Source organism: Nymphalis io, chromosome 6 (assembly GCF_905147045.1).
Source record: "Nymphalis io chromosome 6, ilAglIoxx1.1, whole genome shotgun sequence".
NCBI classification, from domain to species: domain Eukaryota; kingdom Metazoa; phylum Arthropoda; class Insecta; order Lepidoptera; family Nymphalidae; genus Nymphalis; species Nymphalis io.
Window position 1 is genome coordinate 8213924 of NC_065893.1, and position 25251 is coordinate 8239174.

Sequence of the window (25251 nt, forward strand, 5' to 3'; positions counted from 1 at the left end):
TAATAATATTATAAATCCCACTTTTATCGCATCCTACTGTGATTGTTTCCTGTTTCGTACTACATTAGCGATACGTCCCGCAAACTTCAATAAATTGAACTAATACTGCCATAATAACGATGTTAATTAAAACCTACTATTAATAGGACGGAGTACGTGAAACAGGAATGATGAGTAGCACTTTTTTAATATGGATAAATAACTTTATGCTAAAATAGCAGTTTTTGAAATAAAGGGCCATTTATATTATATGGGGCCAATTAATCTTTGTTATATTTTTTTTTCAAGTTACATTTTTTTTCATTAAACAGACTAACTTTCAACTTTCATTGTATTTCAATGAAAGATTAAATGAAATATTGAGAGATCGAGACATAATCGAACTGAGAAAATATAATTATATAGTTTACTCTGATATGTATTGTATATACCATGTAATGTGTGATAATTTCGTAATTGGGACGCAGGTTGATCGACTTATTGATTGGTACATATCTAAGATCGATTTCAATCTCGTAGTGTAAATATAATATTATTTCAGCCGTTAGTTGTTGCGGTTACTTACTTGGAATTTTATGTTGATTATATAGAATCGTAAAATAATAAGAACGTTACAATACAGCCAATCCAATATTTGATTTCAAAGTGTTAATGACAATTATGGTAGCGGTTAAATACGTTTTACGTGAAGATAACACTAGTACATTTAAGTGTACTAAGAATTTGAGAAGCGTAAAAACACAGAAAAGAAGTAAATTAAAAAAAAAATCTAATAATGTTATAAAAACGTTTAACTTTTGTTTTTTATTTTAATATTTCATCCGTAAAGCTATTTAATAAATATACCTTCAACACTGATTGAACGGGGAGCCATTGATAATGTGCTCCATCGTAATGATTTCTTTGTTTCACTATTTCCAGTAGACAAAGACGAAGTGGACATTTCTAATCGCTTTTTACCAATTGTATTCAGAAGAGAAAGAGATGCCCGTTTGCTTTGTTGTAGCCCAGCAACCTTTTGGTTTTTATCAATAATTTCCTTATTTTTGGATTCAACAATTTTATTTTTATTGTTTTTTTCTCCGTCCACAAGATCTTGAACAGTGGTAGAAGAACCCGCGTATCCTGACTCTGAGCAGTTGGAACTGGAATTATCTGCTTTATCACAATTTAAAACAGTGTTTTCTTTAGTTTCCAATGTTTTTTGGTTACTTTCACTCTTAAAATAATTATTTGGAATAACTTTATTTTTAGGAGTGGAAGTTTCAATTTGTACTCTATATACAATTTTATCATTACCGTCTTTAGTAGGCCGTATTCCAAATAATGTATCTTGTGATGACATTTCAGATGTTGGAATAGATTTTAAATTTTCTTCTTTAGATTCAACTACTCTTTTATGTTCATCTACATTTTTTTTGGTTTCTTTACTCGTATTTTGGGGTGATAATAATTTTTCATCAACCGATAAATATTTTTCCGAAGTATAACTACTTTTCTTGAGTAATTGATCCTTAGATTCATCTCTTAATTTATTAACGGGAGAGTAATTATTATTTAAATGTTGTTTTAATACGGGTATTTTAGTTAGAATTAAGTCGTTTTTTAAATTTTTAGGTGATAGTTTTGATGATTGCACAAGAACTTTCTTTAAGTTTGAATGTTCATTTGTCTCTTCACTCGTTGATGGTAGTAATGTATGGTGTAATTCTTCCTCAGAAAAATTACTTTTTTGTTTTATTAGTTTCTTTTGTGATGCGCTCTCATTTATATTTGATACAATCTTTATATCTCTATATGAACTTAACTTTTTTGCAGAAATAGTTTCAAGCGATTTTTGTTCTGCTTCTTTTTTGACTAACGGGGGCGTAAGCTTTACCAACGCTTCTGGCATAATATCTTTTGAAGCCTGATCAGATTTTTCAGATAAATCTCTTTCGATAGAAACATATTGGTTTTTATTTACACTAGAACAATGTAAATCACCACAAAAACTGAGAGGTGGTTCCAATATAGATTCATTTTCATTGATAATTTCACTTTCTAATTGACTATTAGATTCTTTATTTTCACGACATTCTTTAACATCCTTAGAACTTTCTAGCTCATTAGTCTGTTTTTTTGATATTTTTTCATCAATTCTTTTGCTTATAGAATAATGTTCACTTACTTTTTGTTTAAAAGGCACTGCTTTGGGTTTGTTTAGTTCAGAGGCTAAAAAAGCGTACACTTTCAACTTTTCCCTGTTTTTCTCACGTATTTTTGGCAAAGTGATAGGTTCCAAATCGTTATCAAAATCTTCCGAGGTAAAACAATTAAAACACACCACATCGGCATCTTTTGTACTAGTATTTCTTTTATCTTTTGATTTACTTGTATTCACGTTTTGATCACTCATGTTGATGCAACTTATTAAGAATATAAACAACCTTATTAGCTGTCGGATCTCATGAGACTAAACCTACTCCGAGGCGTAAAGACTTTAAATACGGCAAGACCGGTCAGGTTTATATAAAATATAATGTATTTTAAACGACATAAATATTCATGATACTTAATGTTCTAGATGGAAAAGTTACGCAACAATAAAAAAATCTTTAAACTTACCTTTTATAATAATTGATATAAGTTTTTTATTTTAACAAGTTTTATTTATTATTGATTTTAAAAGGGACTTTCATGTACATTATCTTAACGGTAATTTTGTTTAAGCGAATAGCGTCAAGGTTTTTTATATTACGTATTATATAAATCCAATTGGTTTAATTCACTTTAATTTCTGCGATTGACTATCAACACAAGACGGCTAGAGTTAATAATAAGATAAGAACATTGGATCACATTAAAATTTGAAAAACGATAACACAGTAATTAATGATCATAATATCACATTTGAGAATAATACAACATTCTAAGTTATTAAAGATACATATATGTTAAAAAGATTAAAAAAAAAACTCGCATTCGAATAAATAAATTCAAATTCGGTAGTATTCAAGCAATAGAAAAGTACATGCGTTGAGACAAGACAAGTGAATCATTACATGGGTCACAGTTAATATAATTTAGGTTTGCCTTCAGATCTTACATAACTGATTTTAATTTGTTTACATTATGAAATTTACAGTTTTAAATAAGGAATGTTGTTTTATTTATATAATAATAATAATAACAAATTCATGGCGTATTTATTTTTACTAAATGTTTGACTTAAATAATTTAAAAGGTGTATTATTTATTTTAATAAAAACTAGAAAAAAACAGATATTTTTTCCATTACGTCTCAACTAAAAAAAAAATCGAAAAATAAGTATTTAATTTAAAATTCCAATGCTACAATAACATCTAGAACCTAGAATAAATAAATATACAGAAATTTTTGTCTTACATTGAGTAAATGTTAAAAGACGCAATAAGATTACATATTTACATGTATTTTCACAAAAATCAATAAATTTCTAGAATTATAAAATACGTGACGGAAATTATTAAAACTTATCTTAATAATATAATATCAATGTATAACGCCACCTATGTCTTGGCACTCGAATCACGTTAGACTTTTTATTGGTCTTAGTAGGTATGTGTGTCACGGACATAGAAATACTTATTGAGTAGGAACGGCACCAGCATGGTTTAAAAACTATCGGATATAACATTATTATACACTATTTTTTTACTATGTTTAGTAATATTGTATTTAAGAGACAACTTAAATGTTTTATTAAAAAAATACCACTAGCTTTATGTTGACTTTGCATAACAAAAAATATCAAAGATTTTTTAAGTTTTAGTATATTTGTTATAGCGCTGAGCGCTGGAAACTAGCTAACTAACGGTCAGTTATGACCTAGTGCGAATAAGTCGCGCCAATTTTCTTATGTAAGTATATTTTCTTTCATACATGTATCACTTTCTTCAAAACAAGACACATGCCTTTTGTATAGTTCATATAACAATTTTATTTGTTAGGAATGTTGTATGGTTAATATACGAGCTTATGAACCGCTTAGTTCCGGAACTATATTGATTATATTGAAATTACATCCGTACAAGATCATAAGGTTACTACGGTAGGGACTCATACAAAATACTTAACTCATGCACTATACATATAAGGGAAAACAAGCGAAAGTTCTATGTTAGTCAATTAATAATTTCTTTTTATTTCTCGTTTGCTTAAACATGACATTAATTAACATACGTTTTTTAAAAAGTAAACTTCGATACTATTTAAAACATAAAATGAAAATAGTCTGATTATTGCTTATAAAGTGACAAAAATTTCAAAATACTTTCTGTAATTAACATAATCGACACGTATTTGTTATAAATGTCAATGAAACAGAAATAGAGACTTTATTCTCTCGTAATAGAGATCAATTTGAATGATCGTGCATTTATGTAAAGACAAGAATGAAAATAGTGGACATAAAGTGGCATTGTTCAGGCTAATGTCCGCGGTGACCGAAAAAAAGGAATGCCATTGTCACACCGTAGTGTGATCGTAGTCTGCTCTCTCTAACAGATAAGGTGGAGTCTAATTATAGCTTATCGTGTTTTTAATTGCATAATTGTAGAAAAACAAACGGAACGAAACTTTTACTTTCTTTCCTTATAAATAAATTGGTAGTAAAAGATAAGACTAAAATTCTAACTCTTCTAAATTATTTTAAATATAATTAATAATTTATATATTATTTAAAATTAATTATGACTGAAATTATCTTTTCCAATAATACAATGAAACGTATACAATGTTGTAGAAAAGGGAAGGCAATATTATTTTTATAGGTTCTAATTATGTTTTCATTTGAACTATGTTAGTGAGCTAATGCTATTCTATGCGCCAATAGGTCAAATAATTGTCATATTTTATTTGACACTGTGGTACGTGAACTACCTACAAAATAATGTTAGCTACCCACCCACCTTGCCGTGACACAGGTCAGACACAAACAAATATTACGATTTATAATACAACCAAGGATTTATAATACAATCGCAAACAATGTTTACATACATATGTACATCTAAATAACTAAAATTATATATAACAAAAATTGACAGTCATTTGTAGGTAATATTTTTATACACAAAAATATATAATCAAATTGTTATGTTAAATAATCAAATTAAATAATCCTTTATTCAAGCAGGCTTGGCTTATGAGTGCTTTTGAATCGTCATGTTTTTTTTATATAGAACAGGAAGGCGGACGAGCATATGGGCCACCTGATGGTAAGTGGTCATCAACCTTGGGAACTAAGATGCTATGGCCCTTGTGCCTGTAATTACACCTTGGTTGAATTGGATGTCAAGCTGCCACTGATTCGGAATGTAGTGTCTACCAAGAAGAACCGTCAATACACCCAGTAGTTACTCTTTTTATTTACTAGTTATTATTACTGTGGAGTCCATACATACTAACATGTCAAGTTAAAAAACAGTTTGTAAAAAGAAGCAAACTTCGTGTAGTATTAAACAAATATCCCACGCCAATGACTCAAAGTTATCATTAGATTTACACATTTCTATCGTCATGATTTTGCAAGACTGGTACTAATATGGTGTTCAAACACAAAGAAACAATATTGCTATTAAATCAACTTTACATTAATTTTTTTCCTATATTTTATAAAAAGTTTTTGCCATTATATTTATATTTTAATTAAATAAAAAATTTTACGTAAATAAGTACAGTTTAAAAATTTAAAATAATAAAGTTCTGTATAAATCAAAAGGCATGATATATTTTTTCACTAATTTTAGTGTAGCACAAATGGGCCGTGTTATGGTAAATATTTATGTTTCCTTAAAAACTCTGGCATATATAAGATTTGACAGTTTCTTATACCGCCAACCACGCTGTCTAACATGTTATATAGCTTATACATGTGCTTATACACTGGTTCACTAACCTTCAAGCCAGAACGCAGCAATATAGTGTATTGTACTGTTTGACGGTAAAATATAATTGGTGAGATGATTACAAGTGGCAAGATAGATTCCGATTATATTCTCGAAAATGGACCAGCCCTTTTGAATCCTACCCCCAATTGAAGCAATAAGACGAGGTGGGAATAATTTCAGAGTTTTTCGGTTCCGCCTAAAGTCCAAGTGTTTTCTATAAACATGAGCTCATAATTTAGTTTATTTCGAAATTACTAGTACAAAACTTTTTTTAATTGACCTGATAACGATATGTTTTTAATTGTTCTGTCGGTATGCGTTATTGCGTAAAATTCTGTGGCTCTTTAGAGCCACAATTCGAACAAGTAATCGATTTGTAATTATTATACAGTTTAATAATGCATATTGTAACTCGGTCACAAATCTTTACAAGTCGCTATTTATATATAGTTGTATTTGTTTCATCTATAAATAATTTAAATTTCGTATGATTTAATGGGTTATGTTCAAATTACTATTAAGTACATAATATTATGATTTTTTAGGATATAGGGAGCAAATTTTACTAATATTCCGATCCAACTTCGATCGAACTGTAACTGATTCGTTTTGTTAGTAGAATTAATAATTTATATATTATATATATATTTATATTTATATATACACTCTGTCCTACACAAGATGCAATCTGCTCGGATCCAACTCTGTTTAGACTTTAGAAGAGGTTTGACTGTTTTAGCAATTCAATACATCGAGTAAAGTGAACGGCTATATTCTAAAACAAGGACTTTCCTATTTCCCTATTGTGGATATTTTTATCATATGTTTGAGCTAAATTCAAATACTAACCTTTCCATAATAATAACAGGTTCACTATGTCCATATGTTTAACTTCAGCTCTTTAAAAACTATATTGACTGGTGGTAGGGCTTTGTGCAAGCTCGTCTGGGTAGGTACCACCCACTCATCAGATATTCTACCGCAAAACAGCAATACTTGATATTGTTGTGTTCCGGTTTGAAGGGTGAGTGAGCCAGTGTAATTACAGGCACAAGGGACATAAAATCTTAGTTCCCAAGGTTGGTGGCGCATTGGATATGTAAGCGATGGTTGACATTTCTTACAATGCTAATGTCTAAGAGCGTTGGTGACCACTTACCATCAGGTGGCCCATATGCTCGTCCGCCTTCCTATTCTATAAAAAAAAAAAAAAAATATTGACAGCAGTAAATGAAAGGACGAAAAAGAAATTTATAAGAATATGTGTAAATGTTTTTAAGCTTATATAAATATGTTGATAGCAATATGAATGGCTAAATATAGCGAATACTTGCTCCCATTACAAGCAGTGGGTACACTCAAGTGGCGCTTGCGCATATTGATCAATCGTGTTGAGTAACCACAGCGCTGTTAAAATTGTGACCGACAAAATAATTAGGATTTAATGACACTAATTGTAAAACCAGGATATTATAGATTTTAGCAGTAATATTAAGTTTTTAGTTTGTATATTCCATATCATTTACACAGCAAACTATACTAACTGTAGAACTGAGATATACATATGTAATGAACACGTTGCGGTATATTTTTTTTAATTTGTTTCTAATATGTTTATAGAAAAAACACAACATGTAAACATTTTCTTAGACTATAGATATCCAAATGTACCAAATGTTGTGTCCGTTTTACAACCTTGACATTGAATCCATTGAAGTGTTGATCAACAACTTATAATATGCTTACAGCTACACATGACCTGACGGTACATCCCTAGTTCTTATTTTTATACAAATAAAGATTATATTTCCATGCACATTGTGAATATTGTGAAACGAGTAAACGGTCAACTCAGACGTGTGTGTTCATGATGTCTATTTCTAAATACCCTTTATTTGTTTATTTTATTGGATGTTGCGATACAGTCAAAAATATTATTAAAAGGCTTTTAATTTAATCCCGCCGAGCAACATATTGCTTGTGGTTTTTTTTTCAGTAATAAATCTCTTTATGTTGTGTGTGGACCGTGGCGTAATTTTATTTTTTCTGTTATTTTAATTGAGTTTATCTATTATGTGTCTTCATGTTTTTACTTACAGGCTCGTTACACTCGAAATTTCAAAATTATTTTTGTTACGATGTAACATCTTATTGTAAAATGATAGACTTGCCAATATTATATAAACACATCCGTGGATTAGGTTATTTTGTTTAAAGATTTTTAATTCAAACATAAATATGTAAATAAAATTTCAGATACAACAAGCTCATAAATATTATACAGGAATACATGATTTTGGGTAAATTTATTTATTACTCATTAAATATTCAACAACAAAAGTAGTTTTGTTAGTTAATATTGACATTTTACATCTACTTCTCACGAGTTCTGTCTCAGGATGACCATGTAACACAAATATGATATATATATAAATTACTTAATAAAAATTAATAATTTGCTTATTTTTACAGTTTTGTTAATTTGTTGTTTTTAGCATGACGCTGAGTATAGGAGGCGTGAACAATGGAACATATTTATGCTTGTTTTATTTACTACAAAGTCAGTAAATTATCACCGTGGACACAGAGAAAGTTCTCATCTAGACGTAAACACGGGTGAACATTCGAATGCTGTTTTCCCATGATGACGATAGAAAGTGGTTAAGCGAACCTCTACCGTAATGATTTTGTTATTAATCATAATTCATAAAATATCATAAGAACACTTGAACGAAAAAGTATTTTTAATGTAGAACTATTTAATTTATTATTAAATAATGTTGCATAATCTTACGTAATTTAAAGTATATCTTTCTTTTATAAATATTAATATATTATTATACATATATTTGAAGATTAATAATATTAAATATATTCCGTTATGACTGCTCTATTTTAATGATAACCATAAACAATGGCATGCTTTATCTGGTTTTACTCTCAAGTTAGGTCGATAACCGGTGAAACGAGTAAACGGATCCGGAGAGCAAAAGTAAACATTTCATACATAGGAGGTACTGCGGTTAGATATGATGTCTGCTAGAATGTGTGCCGCTTTATATATTTATAACATTATAATGTAGTATTATTATTTATTTCTCATAAATATTTGCTATTGGTAAAAATCGTTATATAGCAAAGCCAATATTCTTATTTGTAATTTAAATATTAATTCAGTATCACGTCGTAGCTCGCAATGCGATTGTTTTAAAACCAAGACTTGAAACGATACGTATAAAATATCTCAGTGTTTTCAAGTTACACTAATTTTTTTTTGTTAATAAAAAATTAAATAATAAAACTGTGAAGGTAACTTATTGTTAAAATAAACTCATCTAAGGAGTTGCGTCACTCGAACCAGTTGACCTCGGTTTGATCTAAGTTTCTGACATCTCCGCCTTCCTCGTGTATAAATGTTTCATACCTATATAAAAATCCTTAACATATAAAAATGTTATATTCAATGAGCAAAACTTGATAAAGCGCTCTTGTGTAAGACTCCAAGTGATATCGATACCAGTCTGAGTGGCGTTTGCTCAAATAAGTATTGCTATTCAACAAAATGATAGGTGACATTTGGAGCGTACTAAGATTGCTTGAGATACCATAGTTTATTTGCATAGTTACTTCATCGAAATATAAGCTTTTAGTTTAGTAGTCACGACAAGCTTCCATATTATTATAATATAGTAAAATTATCTCGCATTTATTTTATTTTATACGAGGCAGCGTAGATAGGGCCACTCTTATTATATCTCAATGCGTGGAAGTCATACTAATGGATTTTTGTTAACCAATATAATATAGCAGTTATGCGCCTTAATCATATGAGTGACAGTTGGGAACCAACCCGTCAACAGATGCATTTACAACTAGGGTTAGCGTTAAGTAAGCGGCCGGTCTTTGAGGTCTGTCGAATCCTCATAAATGTAGGTTTAACATTGCGACCCTAAATTAAAGGGGTATATTAATAAGAACAAGTAAAAATAATAATACGCGTTGAAGTGCAATTAATTGCAATTTTGGTTAAATTACTTACATTATAACGATAAAGGTCTCGAAACTCTTGCACAACACTTACGATTCCACGCTTATGACATTCGATTATTTAGCAATAATCTTTTAATATTATTGCAATTTAAAAGTAGTAGGAACTTGATAACAATAATGGTAAATATTGCTTTGCTATTTGGATCTAAAACACTTTAATGAATTAAAATTGAAATAAAGTAATTGTTAGTTTATCAGGGGTGAATATGGAACATAACTATTATTATTATCTGGTTTTTACCCACTCAGTTCAGACTTAAATTTAAATTTTAGTAATAACTAGTTCCGCCGCATAAGAGTAGTGGGGGCAGAGGTTAGGTACCCTAAATTCTTTTCTGTACCTCTGACGTGTATGCAAAATTTCATGATGATTGCTTGAGTAGCTAAGACGTGTTAGAAACAATCCAACCCACTTTCGCATTTATAACATTGGTTAGGATTTACAATTTTAAAGCCTGTTCTGTTAAATTACATAACATCATCTACTTTCATTTAAATTATAGGGATGACAAACATACTTTACTTTATAACATACATACATTATAACTTTATTTCTATATCAGTTAACTGTAAAAAATTTTTTTTTTTTTTTAATTAAAATTCACCATATCGTGGAATAAAACGGATGGGTACCAGCTAGTAATGAGTAATAGTAATATATTTTAAATAATATACAGCACGCTGACAATAGGATATATTAATGATTAATTTAAGTACCACATCTCAAATGAAACCGTGTGAATACATTGAAGGACTTATTTATTTAAATTGTAATGAAACAAAAAATGTAAATACCTAGTAAGTATACCTAGTAAGTAAGTAAGTACCTTCGATATTAAGTTGTGTAATATTGGAATATTTAATTTAATTCCATAATATACCTAATTGTTAATTCAGTAATTACAATAGGAGTGTTGGTCTCCAGCGGTGGTGAGAAAGAGTGGAGTGAAAGCATTAATAACACGTCAATATAGTTACTACTATCACAATTGGTTACATGTACACGATAAAAATTGTTGCATTCATTAACAATGCTTTCCGAGTTTTTTCTTAATAGCTCTAAAGTAGGAATCGATTGATCTTTTATGAATTATTAAACTTTCTTTAATATTGATTAATGTATGAATTCCTTAGCAATTGATGACTTGTATTAATTTATATTGATGTAAAAACTTGGTAAAAAATGTATATACTTCAAGTCCGTGTATATACAGACTCGTTTACGCCACCATATGTTTTTCTATGTTCTGTTTGGAAAAATAAAATATTTTGGGGCATCACTTTTTTTATCCTTTAAATACATCCCCGAGTTATTTTTTACGAGCTTTATATTAGCTTCACTGGTATGTAACAAAATCAGTACGTAAACATATTTTTCCAATTACATCCTACATCCTTCGATTTTAAATTTTGCAAGTACCTATTTGTAATTCGGATAGGTACAATACAATAACTTGGTATATCAATCAATCATTACTTAAAAAAGAAGATTAATTACACGAATTTGAAAATTGCACAATATAAAATAAATGATAATATTGTTCAATATTATATTTGTGTTCAATATTATAAGCTAATGGCGTTGGTCATTGAATTTAGAACGACGACGTAATTATTTTAAGATTATCTCAAATGAATTATCTGTAGTAAAAAATATATGTATACCTGTGGCACGTGGTTTTTTTTCTTTACTTAAAGGATCAGTGGTTGGATCATAATATATACATGTACTATTTTTAATTTTAATGCTAAGTGTACAATTTTATATAACATATTGGCTAAACTGGATTAGGGCGTAGAGAGTAGAGCTTCAGAATGCTATTACAAATAACTGTTTTTCTGGTTGTTTTTCACATTAAAAATGAAAAACTATTTAATGGCAGTTAGCTGTTGCGGAGTCTCAAGGTTGTAACAGTATCATATTGGCTCAAAGCTCCTTCTATTCATGATATTTAACTATTCTTCTATCTTTCTATTTTTGGTTGAATTGTCAAAAACCATATTTACTCTTTAAATGAAAATCAAAATAATGTATATTATATTATATTTAATAATAAAGTAAATATAATGAAATAATATTTTGTTTACTGGATTATTACAACATTATTATTATTAACCTAAAAAACATAATTTGTTACCGGATACCATAAACAGTGACCGTTTAAGCGTGAAATTAGGCAACAGCTAGATTATAAGATACTTCATTCGTGTCTTAGCTCCATTCAAAAACTAAACTTTTAACACGGTCAACGATTTTAAACAGATAGATGGCATTTAAATTTTATTTTGTTCTTATCATTTCCATCCTCAAATTCCACGTGACAAATTTAAAAGAATAAGACGAATATTTTTCTAAATGATCTAGAACTGATTGAAGTTAATTTAGTACATGAAAAATTTAATATAAACGTCACAGCTGAGCCGTGTATGTTAAAGGTTTTATAGTCGTTTAAATGTTTCTTATTCATCTGATAATGATTTGTGCCACTATGGTGACAGATGATTTAATATTCCAATCACCTGCTCATTGACACGCTACCAATAGGTACGGAGGTGCGTAGGTAGGTGCCATATAGTTTTCTTATAACAATGGTAATCGGACATCATGAACGCGTTATCATTTTAATATTGTTTTGTCCGAATTCACTCACAAACTATTTATTCAACTTTTAAACTATGATAACTCTATATTTTGTATAGTACAATGGATATATTTTGAATTGCGATATAGCTAAATTTCATTCGTTCCAGTACAATGTAATGGATATCACTTTTGCATATATTGCTAGCAATGTCTTATTCAAAACTGGTGCCTGCCTGCAGCTATTATGGATGATCGTAGGTACATTAAGACTAGTGTGAATAAACGAACTATAGGCTAAACAGCAATCATTTGCGAAACAACACAGAAACAATACTATTTGGATCCGGGTCAAATCAAGTGAACGTTGAGTAATACTTTCGACTTACTTAAATATCGTAAGGTCAGCTTAATATAGCGCCCAGTTATTAAGCCAGATGCTGTATTGCGTATGTAGTCAAACAAGAACGGTTACATCTGATAAACCGGAAACGCAAAACCAGTGTAACTTTTTTTGAAAGGTATTACGTTATGATCTAGCAAACAAAACTATTGACGATAAGTACTAAAGAATTGACAAAAATGCTTCCCTCATCACAAATTTTAGAACTATTTGAAATAATTTAATATTTTTATCGCTTCGCAGTAGGAGAAGTTAATGTGAGCGTCTATGGGTTGTTTTGGCTTAGAAACAATGTATGTAAAAGGGCTTAGGAACAAGTATATGGACGTGAACCCTTTCAATAGATATTTCTCAGTAGACTGTAACTTTAAAACGAATAATGTTTCGTTTTTATTTTGCTAAACTATTTTTCTCTCTTTGTCACACCTCACGAGGTTTATGACCACGAGAAGCAAGAATATACTTAAACCGCCATGATTCCGAATCCGTAAGATAATAAAGTTTAGTAAAATTCGTTTTTAAAACATTAATGAATAAGGCATTATAGGCATATTGCTCAACACAGATTATAGACGACAAAAAAACCGCGAAGTTACTTGTTGACTTTCCGGAAGGATATATTTATTTGTGTTTGATTGACATAACTTTGAATCTGAAATGTTGGAAAAAAGTAACTACTGAATTTCTTGCCGGTTTTTCTTGGTAGCATCTACATAACGAACAGGTGGTAGCTTTACATTTAATAAAAAGCTATAAAATTATTTAAAAGTGGGTGTAAAAGCCTGCTTGAATAAAGTATATTTTAATTTGCTTTAATAAAAACGCATTACGTATATATTATATAAGTTAAGCAAGTATAATATTTATTTTCCATATTAAATTATTTTAAAAATATACTTATGGTAAATGAAATTAAATAATTCATTTAAAACTGATATAGATTTTGAAGATGAAATATTCCCAATATAATGGAATCACAATCTGTGACCGCTAATTGGCGCGTGGAAAAAATGTAATTTAAGAGTCCACAGTCCTAGAGGTAAAATCTTCAATCCGTTCATTAAATTTTTACTATTAGCGCAATGCAAAAAGTGAAAATAAATTAAATCTTACACGATACATAATAAGCCAGAAAAATGTAACAATTCGTCGCGGATGTTTATATTATAGTTGACATTTTTAACGTTCGATAAAAATGAATACGGCGGAAATATTGAGTTCTGGGTATAATAGCAACATTTTGCATGGTTTATGGTAAAATGTATAAATAGTCAAAAATGAACATACCAAATTAAGTAATTTAACATTAGACACGTTTTGTATTGTTTTTTCCGAATAACTGTACATAATGATCGTTAACATTGTTTAAATCTCATAGAACTGTCATTCGCCACTATCTTTAAAAATTAATTGAAAATATTATAATTTTAACAAAAAAATCTTATAGAATATGAAACATGGCTTGTAAAACTTATTATGTAACCATAATTACAATTAAATTATAATTCGTCAAAGTTCATTACGTAACTAACTAGATATTGACCATCGTGCCTTTTTACTCATAAATTATAATATGTTTTAAAAAAATGATTGAAAATTAAATATGTATTCGGTTTTCATTCAATTATTTGTACCATTTAAATTTTAAAAGCACTAAGTATTTATTTTTGCAATATTTATGAATATGTATTTAATAATATATGACATCCTATCTTATTACAAAGCAAAGCAAAACTGGAAAATTTATAATTTCTGACATTTTATTTTATTATACAACCGGGGCGAAAGTAAAACGCGCCGTGTAATAAACTTTTTAAAGTTTGGCTACAACGAATTCTTAGCTAGTTTCTCTGAATTAATATATATAAACGAACGACATTAGAAAAAGTAGCAACATAAATTTTATTTATTTTGGTCGTATACATATAAATTTCGTTTGTAAACGATATTTGTTTTACTTTTCTTATTTTTAACTCGATTTTATTTACTTGCTTATTATAAAATTAACAATAAACTAAAAGTAAAATATTTTGATAAGCAACTTTGAATTATTTTTAAAATTATTGCAGCTGTAAATACATAGAACAAAAAGTACGAAGTCGTTTTGTGCACTTGAAGAACATCAAGAATCGAGAAAGAAGAGTTGTTTCGATAAGAGTACAGGTGAAAAAAGCCTTAAATATTTTCTGTTTTTGACATATTGCATAGTTTTCGGGATTTTACAATAAATGTGTTCTGATTCATTAGATATCATATATATAGTAAATAAGAAGATTTAAGCGTCGTAGATTGAAATATTTAATATTTCGTGTTCAGTTATTATTCAAGACATCCAAACAATATTGTGACGTATTGTAATACCTATGTTAGTTTGTACTAAGACCCAGAGTAAGAGCTTTTGCCCAGTGTAAGTAATTCCTAATCGTATATTGTGTCTGTGTGTTTGTATGTATTTATTGTTATATACGTGTTTGTTTCGGTTTCTCTAGACATATATAGTTGTAATAAAATGATTGTTATGCAAATATTGTATTAAAAAATATAAAAATGTGAAAATATGTAACGACTTTTTAAATTTCAAAGGCTTACCTTGTAAACTCGGAGCTGACGCGGGTGCAGATGGTGTTGCGGTTTGCGGTGTTGGTGGAGCTCGTCTACGTCTCGGAACGTGGAGACCTGGTGCAGAGGCTGCCCTCGTCGCAGTTCTGAAACCGGGAGCTCGATACCGAGCTGATTTAACCGGTCCTGCCGGTACAGTATTGGTGCCAGTGATAGAAGGAAGTCGTGGCAGTGAGCCGGCGCGTTGTTCTTCTTCAGACTGTGTGTGACCAAAAGAAAATAGTTATTATTGGGTCCACTCCGGGGTTGCAGATTCGGTTTCGAATTAAAAATAAAACTATCTAATATGCTTTTATTTAAATGGTTATATTTTTCGTATTTATATAGAAAATATAAATGGCCACATACAAATTTGTGTATATCAGCTGCCCATTTATAAGCTAACAATAAGAGTTATGTTTTGCTTGTTTAGTCTTTCATATTTCATTTTGAAGGAAAATATTCTTTGTGCAGATTAAGCAAGCAATACTTCACTTTTATTATGTACCTATTGTGGCAAATAATAAAATTGAACTGACACTAAGGTGATATATTCAATTGTAGAATATATCACTTAATGCAAACATTGCAAAATAAATCATAATATATATATTATGTAATATATATATATATATATATATATATTATGATTTATTTTTAAAAGTAATTAAATTATACCTAGCATTTATTATGTAATGAATTGAAACTAATAGCTTATAAGAAACATTTAAGATGTTCTAATTGCCTTAATTAATAAAAAAAATACTTCAAACTAGTGAAATTCGAAATTTTTAGATCATTCTTTTTAATAACGAATATTTTATATTTTTTCAGACTATGATGAAGTCATATAATGAAGGAGTCATATCATTTTAACAGTCTATATATGCTCTTAAGATTTGTACGTGGCTATGTGAAGTCATATTATGTCTACTGTGACCTAATATTATATGTTAAGCAACAAAAATAAAAATTTAAGAAATGTATCGAATTTTCCATCATCGGGTGGCTTTATATATGTATATATTTTAATCACTTTCTGTGTTTTTTCAAAATTCAGTTTTAGATTTTTAGTATTATGAACGTTTAAGATTGTATCGTTTCTTGATTATTACTGTCAAAGTATATATTTAGAAAGCATTTTTAATATCATTTTTTAGTTGCTGATCTATACTTTTTTAATTATGTACCTTCATATTTACTAATATCAATTCGATAAATATGTTATTGGTTGAAAAAATAAATAAAATATATTTGTTGGTATAACATTCGAAGCGTTAAAAGATTAAGCAGATATATTTTGGTGATTTGCGTATATATGAGTGTTATTGTTTGTTTTCTATTGGATTATTCAAATTAATGCAATTATCCACAATTATCGCATGAATGCAATAGTTTACAGCATTAATTACTTACATTACAAGCAATTATGTTAATTATTAGAAATTCTTTGTAATTTTCGTGCATATAATTGTTAGTTTATGCTTTGACAAGTAATTACATAATATGTGAAACGTACCTTTGTAATATATATTTATATGTATTGAACTTATGCAGTCTTAATTTGAAAGCTAGTGATATTGTTTGATAGTTTTGACTATGCCAATTTCTACAAAATACGTTGGCGCGGCAAACAAGCGTGTGTTAATCTCATTGTATCGCAGTTATTTGAAGATCTTATCGAACATTAATAGATTTGTTAAGTTATATTTATGATCGCGGTTTTTTATCAAAAAGATAATTAAAATTTTACTATCAATTTAACGATAGTTCGAAGTACATTGTTTATTTATGTCAGTACTAATTGTGAGCTGTGAGTTGCATGAATGAAAAAGTTTCAAACTTGACTTGCAAAATACATTATTTCATAGGTTTTATATTTACTAAGTGTAATAACCTATCCAATATTGTGATATGTTAATGTCATTACAATGTGGAAATACAAATTTATGAGCGCTAATGTTTTTATTTCCTGGTTGTTTTTATACATTTAAATATATTATATATAAGAATAAATTCATATAATAATATTAGTTTTAATATTCTTACCTCTGCATCAGGAGCTGATGCTCGTCTCCTTCCTCGCCACAGTCGGTCTTCACTACCACTGATTGCGCCACAACTTCTTGAGTGTGACTTTTGAGCCGCGAGGTCAGCAACGCCGGGAGATCGCCTCGCTTCACACCCACCACCACCCAATGTACCCCGGGAGTCAGCCGCTAGCAAAGCTGATTCAAAACTACCACGCCATGAAAACCTTTCACAATCACTTGCAACACTTCCTCTACTAGCCGTAGCCTCAAGGATATCGTGAGACCGGCTACGAGCTAACGCTCCTGGCTCCGAAGCACTGTCATCATCCGTGCTCGGAGATGCACCACCTGATACTTCATGCATTAATGCCACCAGTCTACCGCCAATATGACGCATTACTTTCCCAAATAACGGAGGCGATCCGTCTCCGGCGCGTCCCAACGTAGCCGCTAGTCTTTGATAAGCACCAACAGCATCTCGTTCTAGAGACCCTGCTTCACTGGTGCCGCGATCAAATTCATCAATTATTTCTCTACAACTATCAGATATTTGCTTTCTTAAGGCTGACCGGTTCGCTGCCGTACCTTCTAAATCTGATCCGGCGTAATCTGAAGAGTCGTAGGAATCACTCCATGTGTCTTCACTTGACAAATATTCTACAATTTCGCGAACTTCTTCGTCTCGAATGCCGGGTACTGTTTTCATTAATCGAGTCAGCTCACTTTCAAAATAAAGCAATTGTGGCGGTTTTGGCGGACGTGCACTTTCTGTATTCGATGATGTAGGGGTTGAGGTTCTTACGTTTGCCGTATTTATCATTTGTTTGAAAAATTGACGCATTTTTGTCATCATGAGGTTTGTTTCCTCATCGGATGACCAATTATTAAAGCTATCTTTTCTTGTTAATGGACTTGGAGGAGGTCGAGATGAAACCGGTCGTTCTGGCCGCTCATCAACATCTTGTCTAACCTCTTCAATGATTTCTTCTAACTCAGTTTTAGGCTCATGAGACCTAGCGAATTCTGAACTCGAGTCACCATTCCTTAATAAGTCGTCACAGCTACCTACGAAACCGCTATCTCTACTCGTTTGTTTTTTGGATTCTGAGAGCTCAGATCCTAAGGGTGGGAATTCAACTCGCGGTGACGATCTTCCATCTTCTCCTTCTGAGACAGACCTTGTATCGTCACGAGTTTCCTCAGGAAACTCAACTGATTGTCTCCTTTCATCGGCGGGTGAACCACGTGGCTTTTTACTTTTTTTTCTTTTTGTTTCACCTTGTATGTCTAATCTTTCAAGGGATTCATGCCGGTCTTCCGTTTCAGTACTAGAGCCATCTGAAATTTCCTGATTATCTTGAGATGGTTCATCGCCTGTTAATAAGTTATCTAAAGATGAAGAATGTGATCGGGGTGTTCCCCGAGCTCGAACTAACCGTTTTCGCCTTTGCTCGGGACTTTGTTTACCTTCGCTGTCGCTTCCAACACTTCCAGATCCATCAGAATCACGTCGTTCTTGATTGAAACCCATAAAACCAGACAAGAAATAATTTTCTAAACGCGAGGACACAAGTTCATCACTATCAACACTACGTTTCGGCTGTTCCGTATCAACTATTGATTCATCACCCTCACTACATATGCTTGATGTTTCTGACACTGGGTCTTCATCATCTCTAACGTTTCTTCCGTCCCCTAAGCCAAAGAAAAAATATTTTTCCAGTTCAGTAGCTGAGATGGGTCTTTGTTTCTTTGTTGTAGGTTCGGTTTCACTTTCTTCGCAACTTTCTTCAACTATAGTATGCAACGTAAAATCTAAGGAACGTCTACAATATGCAAAATCATCTCCTCGAGCGGGTAATGTCGCCTCATCTCCCGAGTCTGAGTCCGATGGTGAAGTGGCATCGTCGTGGCTAACGTCCTCGACCCACGAGTCGTCATCTGCGAGCCCCTCCTCGAGACACACAACCGCCGAGAGAGTGTCGGCATTACTAACAACAGTCACTCCACCTGAAGGTTGCACAGATTCGTCGTCGGATAATCGTTCGTTTGTATCGTTTTGTTGTTCACTAGCGCCCTGTTCCGGTTCGTTTTGTGAGTTTGTATGATGTACTATAATGTCACGCATGAGCCGCGTCGTGTCTGACGTGACAACGGAGACACGATCGTGCGTTATCATAACGCGGCTCGTGAAACGCGCAGAACCGTCCACTTCAGCCGTGCGCGAGCGGCAAACTGTTGTCGCTACAGGTGCGCCCGCGCTCCCCTCCGTCTCAGCGCAAACCGGCCGCGAACCGTGCATTTTCTCCTCCCCTTGGTCCTCCATTAATTCTTTCTTCAATAATTCACTAAGCGTGCGTTCAATACCTTTAAACAGGTCTATTTTTTCATCGCACTGTGGTGGTTTTATTGATAAATTTGTATCCGCTTGTTTTAGTTCCGGCGAGGGTGATAGTTTTCGTAATTGCTCTTTTTTTATTCCATTTGCAATGTTTTTATCGTAATCATAATCAAAAGGACACTCGACAGACACTTTTATATTACAGTCAGAAGTAAATGAATTATCTAATGAATCGCACTCGATATTTTCCGATATGCCACTGGTCCGGCTATTCTCTAAATTACTTTGATAATCCAAGCTATTTGTGTAGTCGTCACTAACTGTATTAAAACTATTGAATTTCTCGCACATTTCACTTTGAAGCATATTTTTATCACAAAACTTTATAAAATTTGAATTTTTACACTCGTTTTCACAATTTTCTTCACTGTTACTAGGAAAATTAATCATAGCATATTTTTCGGAAAAATTAACTGACCCTAAAATAACGATATTATCATTATTTCCCGAAATACTTTCATTTGCAACCCCCGGTTCATTATTATTGTTATTTTCTAAGGGCACTTCCGCAGCCATTATTTCTAAGCTATCAGATTTTTTGTCATAAGAATCGTCGCAGTCTATTCCGCTACTATCTGCATTATCCTCCATGTCTGAGGAAGAATCCGCAGGATTAACGACAAACACACGTGAAAATTGCCCACCTCCGCCCCCAGAGTCGTCTGAGTCTTCATCTGATGTCGCTGGTTCTTCGGGGGCGCCACTTCTGAGGTCATAACTCCTCCGTTCGATTCCGGTCTCGGAATCACTCGAATTTGCAGATTCATTTGAAGATGCAAACGCATTCTCCGCATCGAGGTGGTCTGGCATTGCTTCCACAGTTTCTGATAAAATGGATATAGAGCCTTCCGCAATGACTTTTATTCCATCTGACGCTTCATGTTCGACTACGCGTTCGATAACTTTATCGTCCTTATCGTTATCAAGAGCACTTGTTGGCGTTTGTTGCTCGGACTGTATCGCTTTATCAGTTTTATCTACAGTCATTTCGAGTCTATTTTGCGGTAAAACGGACGCGGTGGCGGCAGCGGTAACTGCGACGGCAGCGGCCGTCGTGAGACGGGCGAAAGCCGCAGCATCGAGAGGTGGAAAACCCGGATATGTATTCCAATGCGGAACTGGGGGCGTCTGTGTCGGAAAAGCAAGAAGTGCCGGCCAAAGCGCCGCGGGAACTGGTACTGGCACGGGTACAGGAACAGCAACTATACGAGGTTCAGCGCCGCAAGAACATGTACGGAGACAGGCTTGCGGTGTATGTTTTGTCGGTGATGGTGGTCGTAGTGTCTGCGCCGCCGATGCACCCGGCTCAAAATAATCCCAATCACAGTCGTCGGGCACGGGCGGCGCAGCGGAAGACGCGGTCGAAGCTGAGTCTTCCGTGTCTTCGCGGCACGATGAATCTGAGCTTAGGAACACGAGACGGTAGTCTTCGGGACGCATGCGACCGGCCTCTGGTTCACTTACTTCTCCTTGTTCGTTAACGCCCCAATCTAAAAATAAAAGAAAATAATATTATAAATATTACATTAACTATATAACGCATTAAAATAATGATATAAAAATGTAATTAAACGACAGTGACCTTTATTAGAGGTTTGTGTAGGCGTTAAATCTTTTATGAGAAAACGTAAATACCTATACAGTTTTTGAAGCACCACTGTCTTCTTCACTAATACAATTTAATATTAAAATGATGAAAGCCTAGAATTATTGTTAACGTAATTATCAAGTTCACAATAATTTTTAAATAAAATGATTAATATTTAGGTATAATAAATGCATTGTACTTAGTGTAACTATTACGGTTTAATGAAAAAGAAATGACAGTATAATTGCTCCTGCAGAATTTTAGCAAGCAAACGTCGCTTTTCCTTATTTGTATCAAAAACCGTAAGGCGTGCTGCTCAAGCAATAAATTTAAAGTAGTTAAAATTCATAATACAAAAGATATTGGTATATTACCTAATTTGTTTAAAAAAGAGGATTTGTTTATTCGTTCTAAATATATTGTTAAAATACGTTTCAAAGTAATAACGGATATTTAATTAAAATGGCATAATTGGTTTATAAAGAAAAAAATATCGTCATCAAGGTCAAAGTAAACTTTAATTAGGAGCTTGACTTATTAATAACTTAAACTGAGATTTTAGATTCTACTAAAATAACTGACAAGAAACTGAGTACTCCTAATTTTCTACAAATCATATCACATAGGTGTGTTAATTAAAAATAATTAAATTTATATATCCCGTATGAAAATCAACAAATACTAATTTCCAGTTTATAATGTCCATATAACCTTTTTTTAATTAACATTACATCGACGTAAAAAATGTAAGTACAAAAGAATATAACTTTTTACTTTCAATAGATACGACTTACAAATGCTTACCAATAAATAACCACCTTTGTTATAATTTCGAACAGACCGTGTTTCGCGCTATTTTCATATAACGTTGAGTTACAATGTAAAATGCACGTCTGTAGAAAGCACCACGGATGGGTGGCCCGTTCAGCGTCGTGAGTCGAAAGTAAGGTACCACACGAGCCAATATTATAACAAATAACTATGGTATTATTATCTGAATAAAACAAGAATTTAAAATAAACATTACGATTATCATCGTAATTAATTTTTAATAATGTTTAACTTACAACTCAAAAAGCAATGACATAATGAACATTAATTCGTTTTATTAATTAATACTATATATAATATATATACATTAAATATATATATACATTAAATAACGTGAGAAGAATGTATCATACCAAATAAAACTGATAACAAGGGACCTAAGTAACGCCACGACTTTTGGTATAAATTAATTAAACTGGGATATTAATGACAGAACAATAGATATAAAATTAGTATGCAATTATAAAAATTCGTATCATGTACCACTTGTGACGTGATTTTAAAAAAGAGTTACTGTATACTTTGTTACAAACATGCCATGAATATAGCGCGCATTTATGTAGTACTGACATTAATATTATGACGGTAATGTATCGTTGAGTTACGTGTTACAACACGAATATTTGGCTTATCAATTTTTAAATATTTTTAAAAAACTTGAATATTGATGGGAGGATTAATTAAATAATTGTCTTAAAAATATTTTCCAGTGTTATGGAATCCAAAGTTCTAGACATTAAAGAAACATTTATGTGATAAGTATTGTAAAACCTATTTGTCGCAAACATTGTAGGGTGTAACTAGACAATGAAAGTAAGGTTTTGGACGTTGGCGCTAGCCCAAGGCTCTTGCGTGTGGGCCGAGAGGAGGCAGCGAGGCCAGGACATAGATTCGTTGTCCTTTCTTTATATAGAACTTGAATAGTTGGGTATTTTATTTGGCAATAAGATTAATAGACTCAAATGTGACCATGGTACAGTTTTGTTTTGTTTGGTTATTCATCAAGGGTATGTGAAATGTCTGATCTAAACTTAGAACTATAAATGAGACAAACTTTTCTTTTCAACAAAATTTAACAAAAAATGATAGGAACAAACTTAATCTAAAATTACATAAAAATGGAATAGATAATTATCGCGACTTCACCGGCACATGAGTAACTGATCCATGAAAATATTCAACAGAAAACCGTTTCTAGAATTACGTAGTAAGTTAATAAATAAAAAGATAAAAAGTCTTTAAGCCACTACAAAAACGTACAAGGTTATTTTATGTATTATTTTTCGTAAAAGATTTATGGTTGCAAATTTTTCGATCAACGGTCCGATAGATTTAATAGTTTTGTTCTACTATATGTTTATAGTATAAGCCGAGATGGCCCAGTGGTAAGAACGCGTGAATCTTAACCGATGAACGTAGGTTCAAACCCGGGCGAGCACTTCTGAATTTTCATGTGCTTTTATTTGTGATTATAATTCATCTCGTGCTTTTCGGTGAAGGAAAACATCGTGAGGAAACCTGCATGTGTCTAATTTCATCGAAATTCTGCCACATGTGTATTCTACCAACCCGCACTGGAGCAGCGTGGTGGAATAAGCTCCAAACCGTCTCCTCAAAAAAGGGAGAGGAGGCCTTAGCCCAGCAGTGGGACATTTACAGGCTGTTACTGTATAAGCACATCGATGCTGAATGTACAACATGCACAAGTTATGAATGCTACTAAGCATACGATTTTAAGCCTTTAATTGCAGTAATTATTTTTTGTTAAGTTAACTTAGTAAAAATATATTTGCTATTGTATATATAGATAAGTATATACCTTTAATTAACTAATTGTTTTGTTATTAATCACCATAGCATATAATTTTGCAAATTTCGAAGTATTCACGAAAAGTCAATCAATTCACACGGATTGTCAGATCAAAAAGTTTTTTTTAGGTCATCTTCACAATCAAGATCTATGCCATAGTAACAAAAGCCGTGATGCTGGTTTTACCTTACGTCATCTTAAGCCCATGCCGAATTGATTTCGTATTTATTGAACGTCGTTGAACCCCATCTTGTTTTATGCAAGAATAGGTTAGCCTATACAATTTTTTTTAGATACTATATTATTTTAGGTACAAGTATTGTGGACTTGTGAAATTCATACATTTGAATAGGTTTAAAACTTACTACTATTTACTTACTATTATTTTTTAAAAAGCTCATCATCCTATATGTATAATGTATATACGTACATAATTGTATTAATTATTATTTATAGATTGTTTAAACAATAGCAGTAGAGATAATTAATGAAATGTATATAAACTAACACACTTTTTTTAGTTACAATATAGAATGAAGTGTTTTTATACGATATTGGTGTACAAACTGTCTTTATTTACTGGGCCCTGTAATCCATTTAAAGAGAACGCGAAGGGTTTCCTTACTAATTTACTTACAAAGGCAACTAGGTACATAAGATAGAATTACATTTCGCTGACTCATTTATTTCGTCTCTATCCAATTACGTGATATTAAACAGTAAAATATTAATACTTACTCTTTATAAGATGTATTCAGTAAAATTTCCATATATATGTAAGTCTTCTTTGATATTATTTTAATACAAAAACTTTATTGCAAACGTAACTTTAAAGGAGTTATTGTTTAACGATATTCGGTATAACGGTCGAACACACACTAGCAACTTTATGACAACAAACACACAACATAATTGTACAAACACATGGAAAGCAATTTTAAATATGATATATATTTCGTTCAAAAGAAATTTTATGTGAAGTTTGGAACGTGTATTTTGTTATGGCCTGTATGCGTAGGGCTTCGAACGAGCGCGGGGCTGAG

General features: G+C 31.7%; 1 protein-coding gene across 3 annotated transcripts in view; it reads right to left on the minus strand.

Moving 5' to 3' along the window:
* Positions 1 to 25251, minus strand: part of LOC126768864 (uncharacterized) — a 68467-nt gene that overhangs the window by 8242 nt on the left and 34974 nt on the right. For 2 of the 3 annotated variants that reach the window (XM_050487236.1, XM_050487237.1), the window contains exons 3-4: positions 17595 to 21469; positions 15537 to 15765 (exon numbers count right to left, since the gene is read on the minus strand). In XM_050487236.1, the coding sequence (XP_050343193.1) occupies positions 15537 to 15765; positions 17595 to 21469 (4104 nt within the window). Of the gene's footprint in view, positions 1 to 15536; positions 15766 to 17594; positions 21470 to 24946; positions 25238 to 25251 lie in introns of those variants that run through there. The other variant, XM_050487238.1, reaches the window with a different exon arrangement.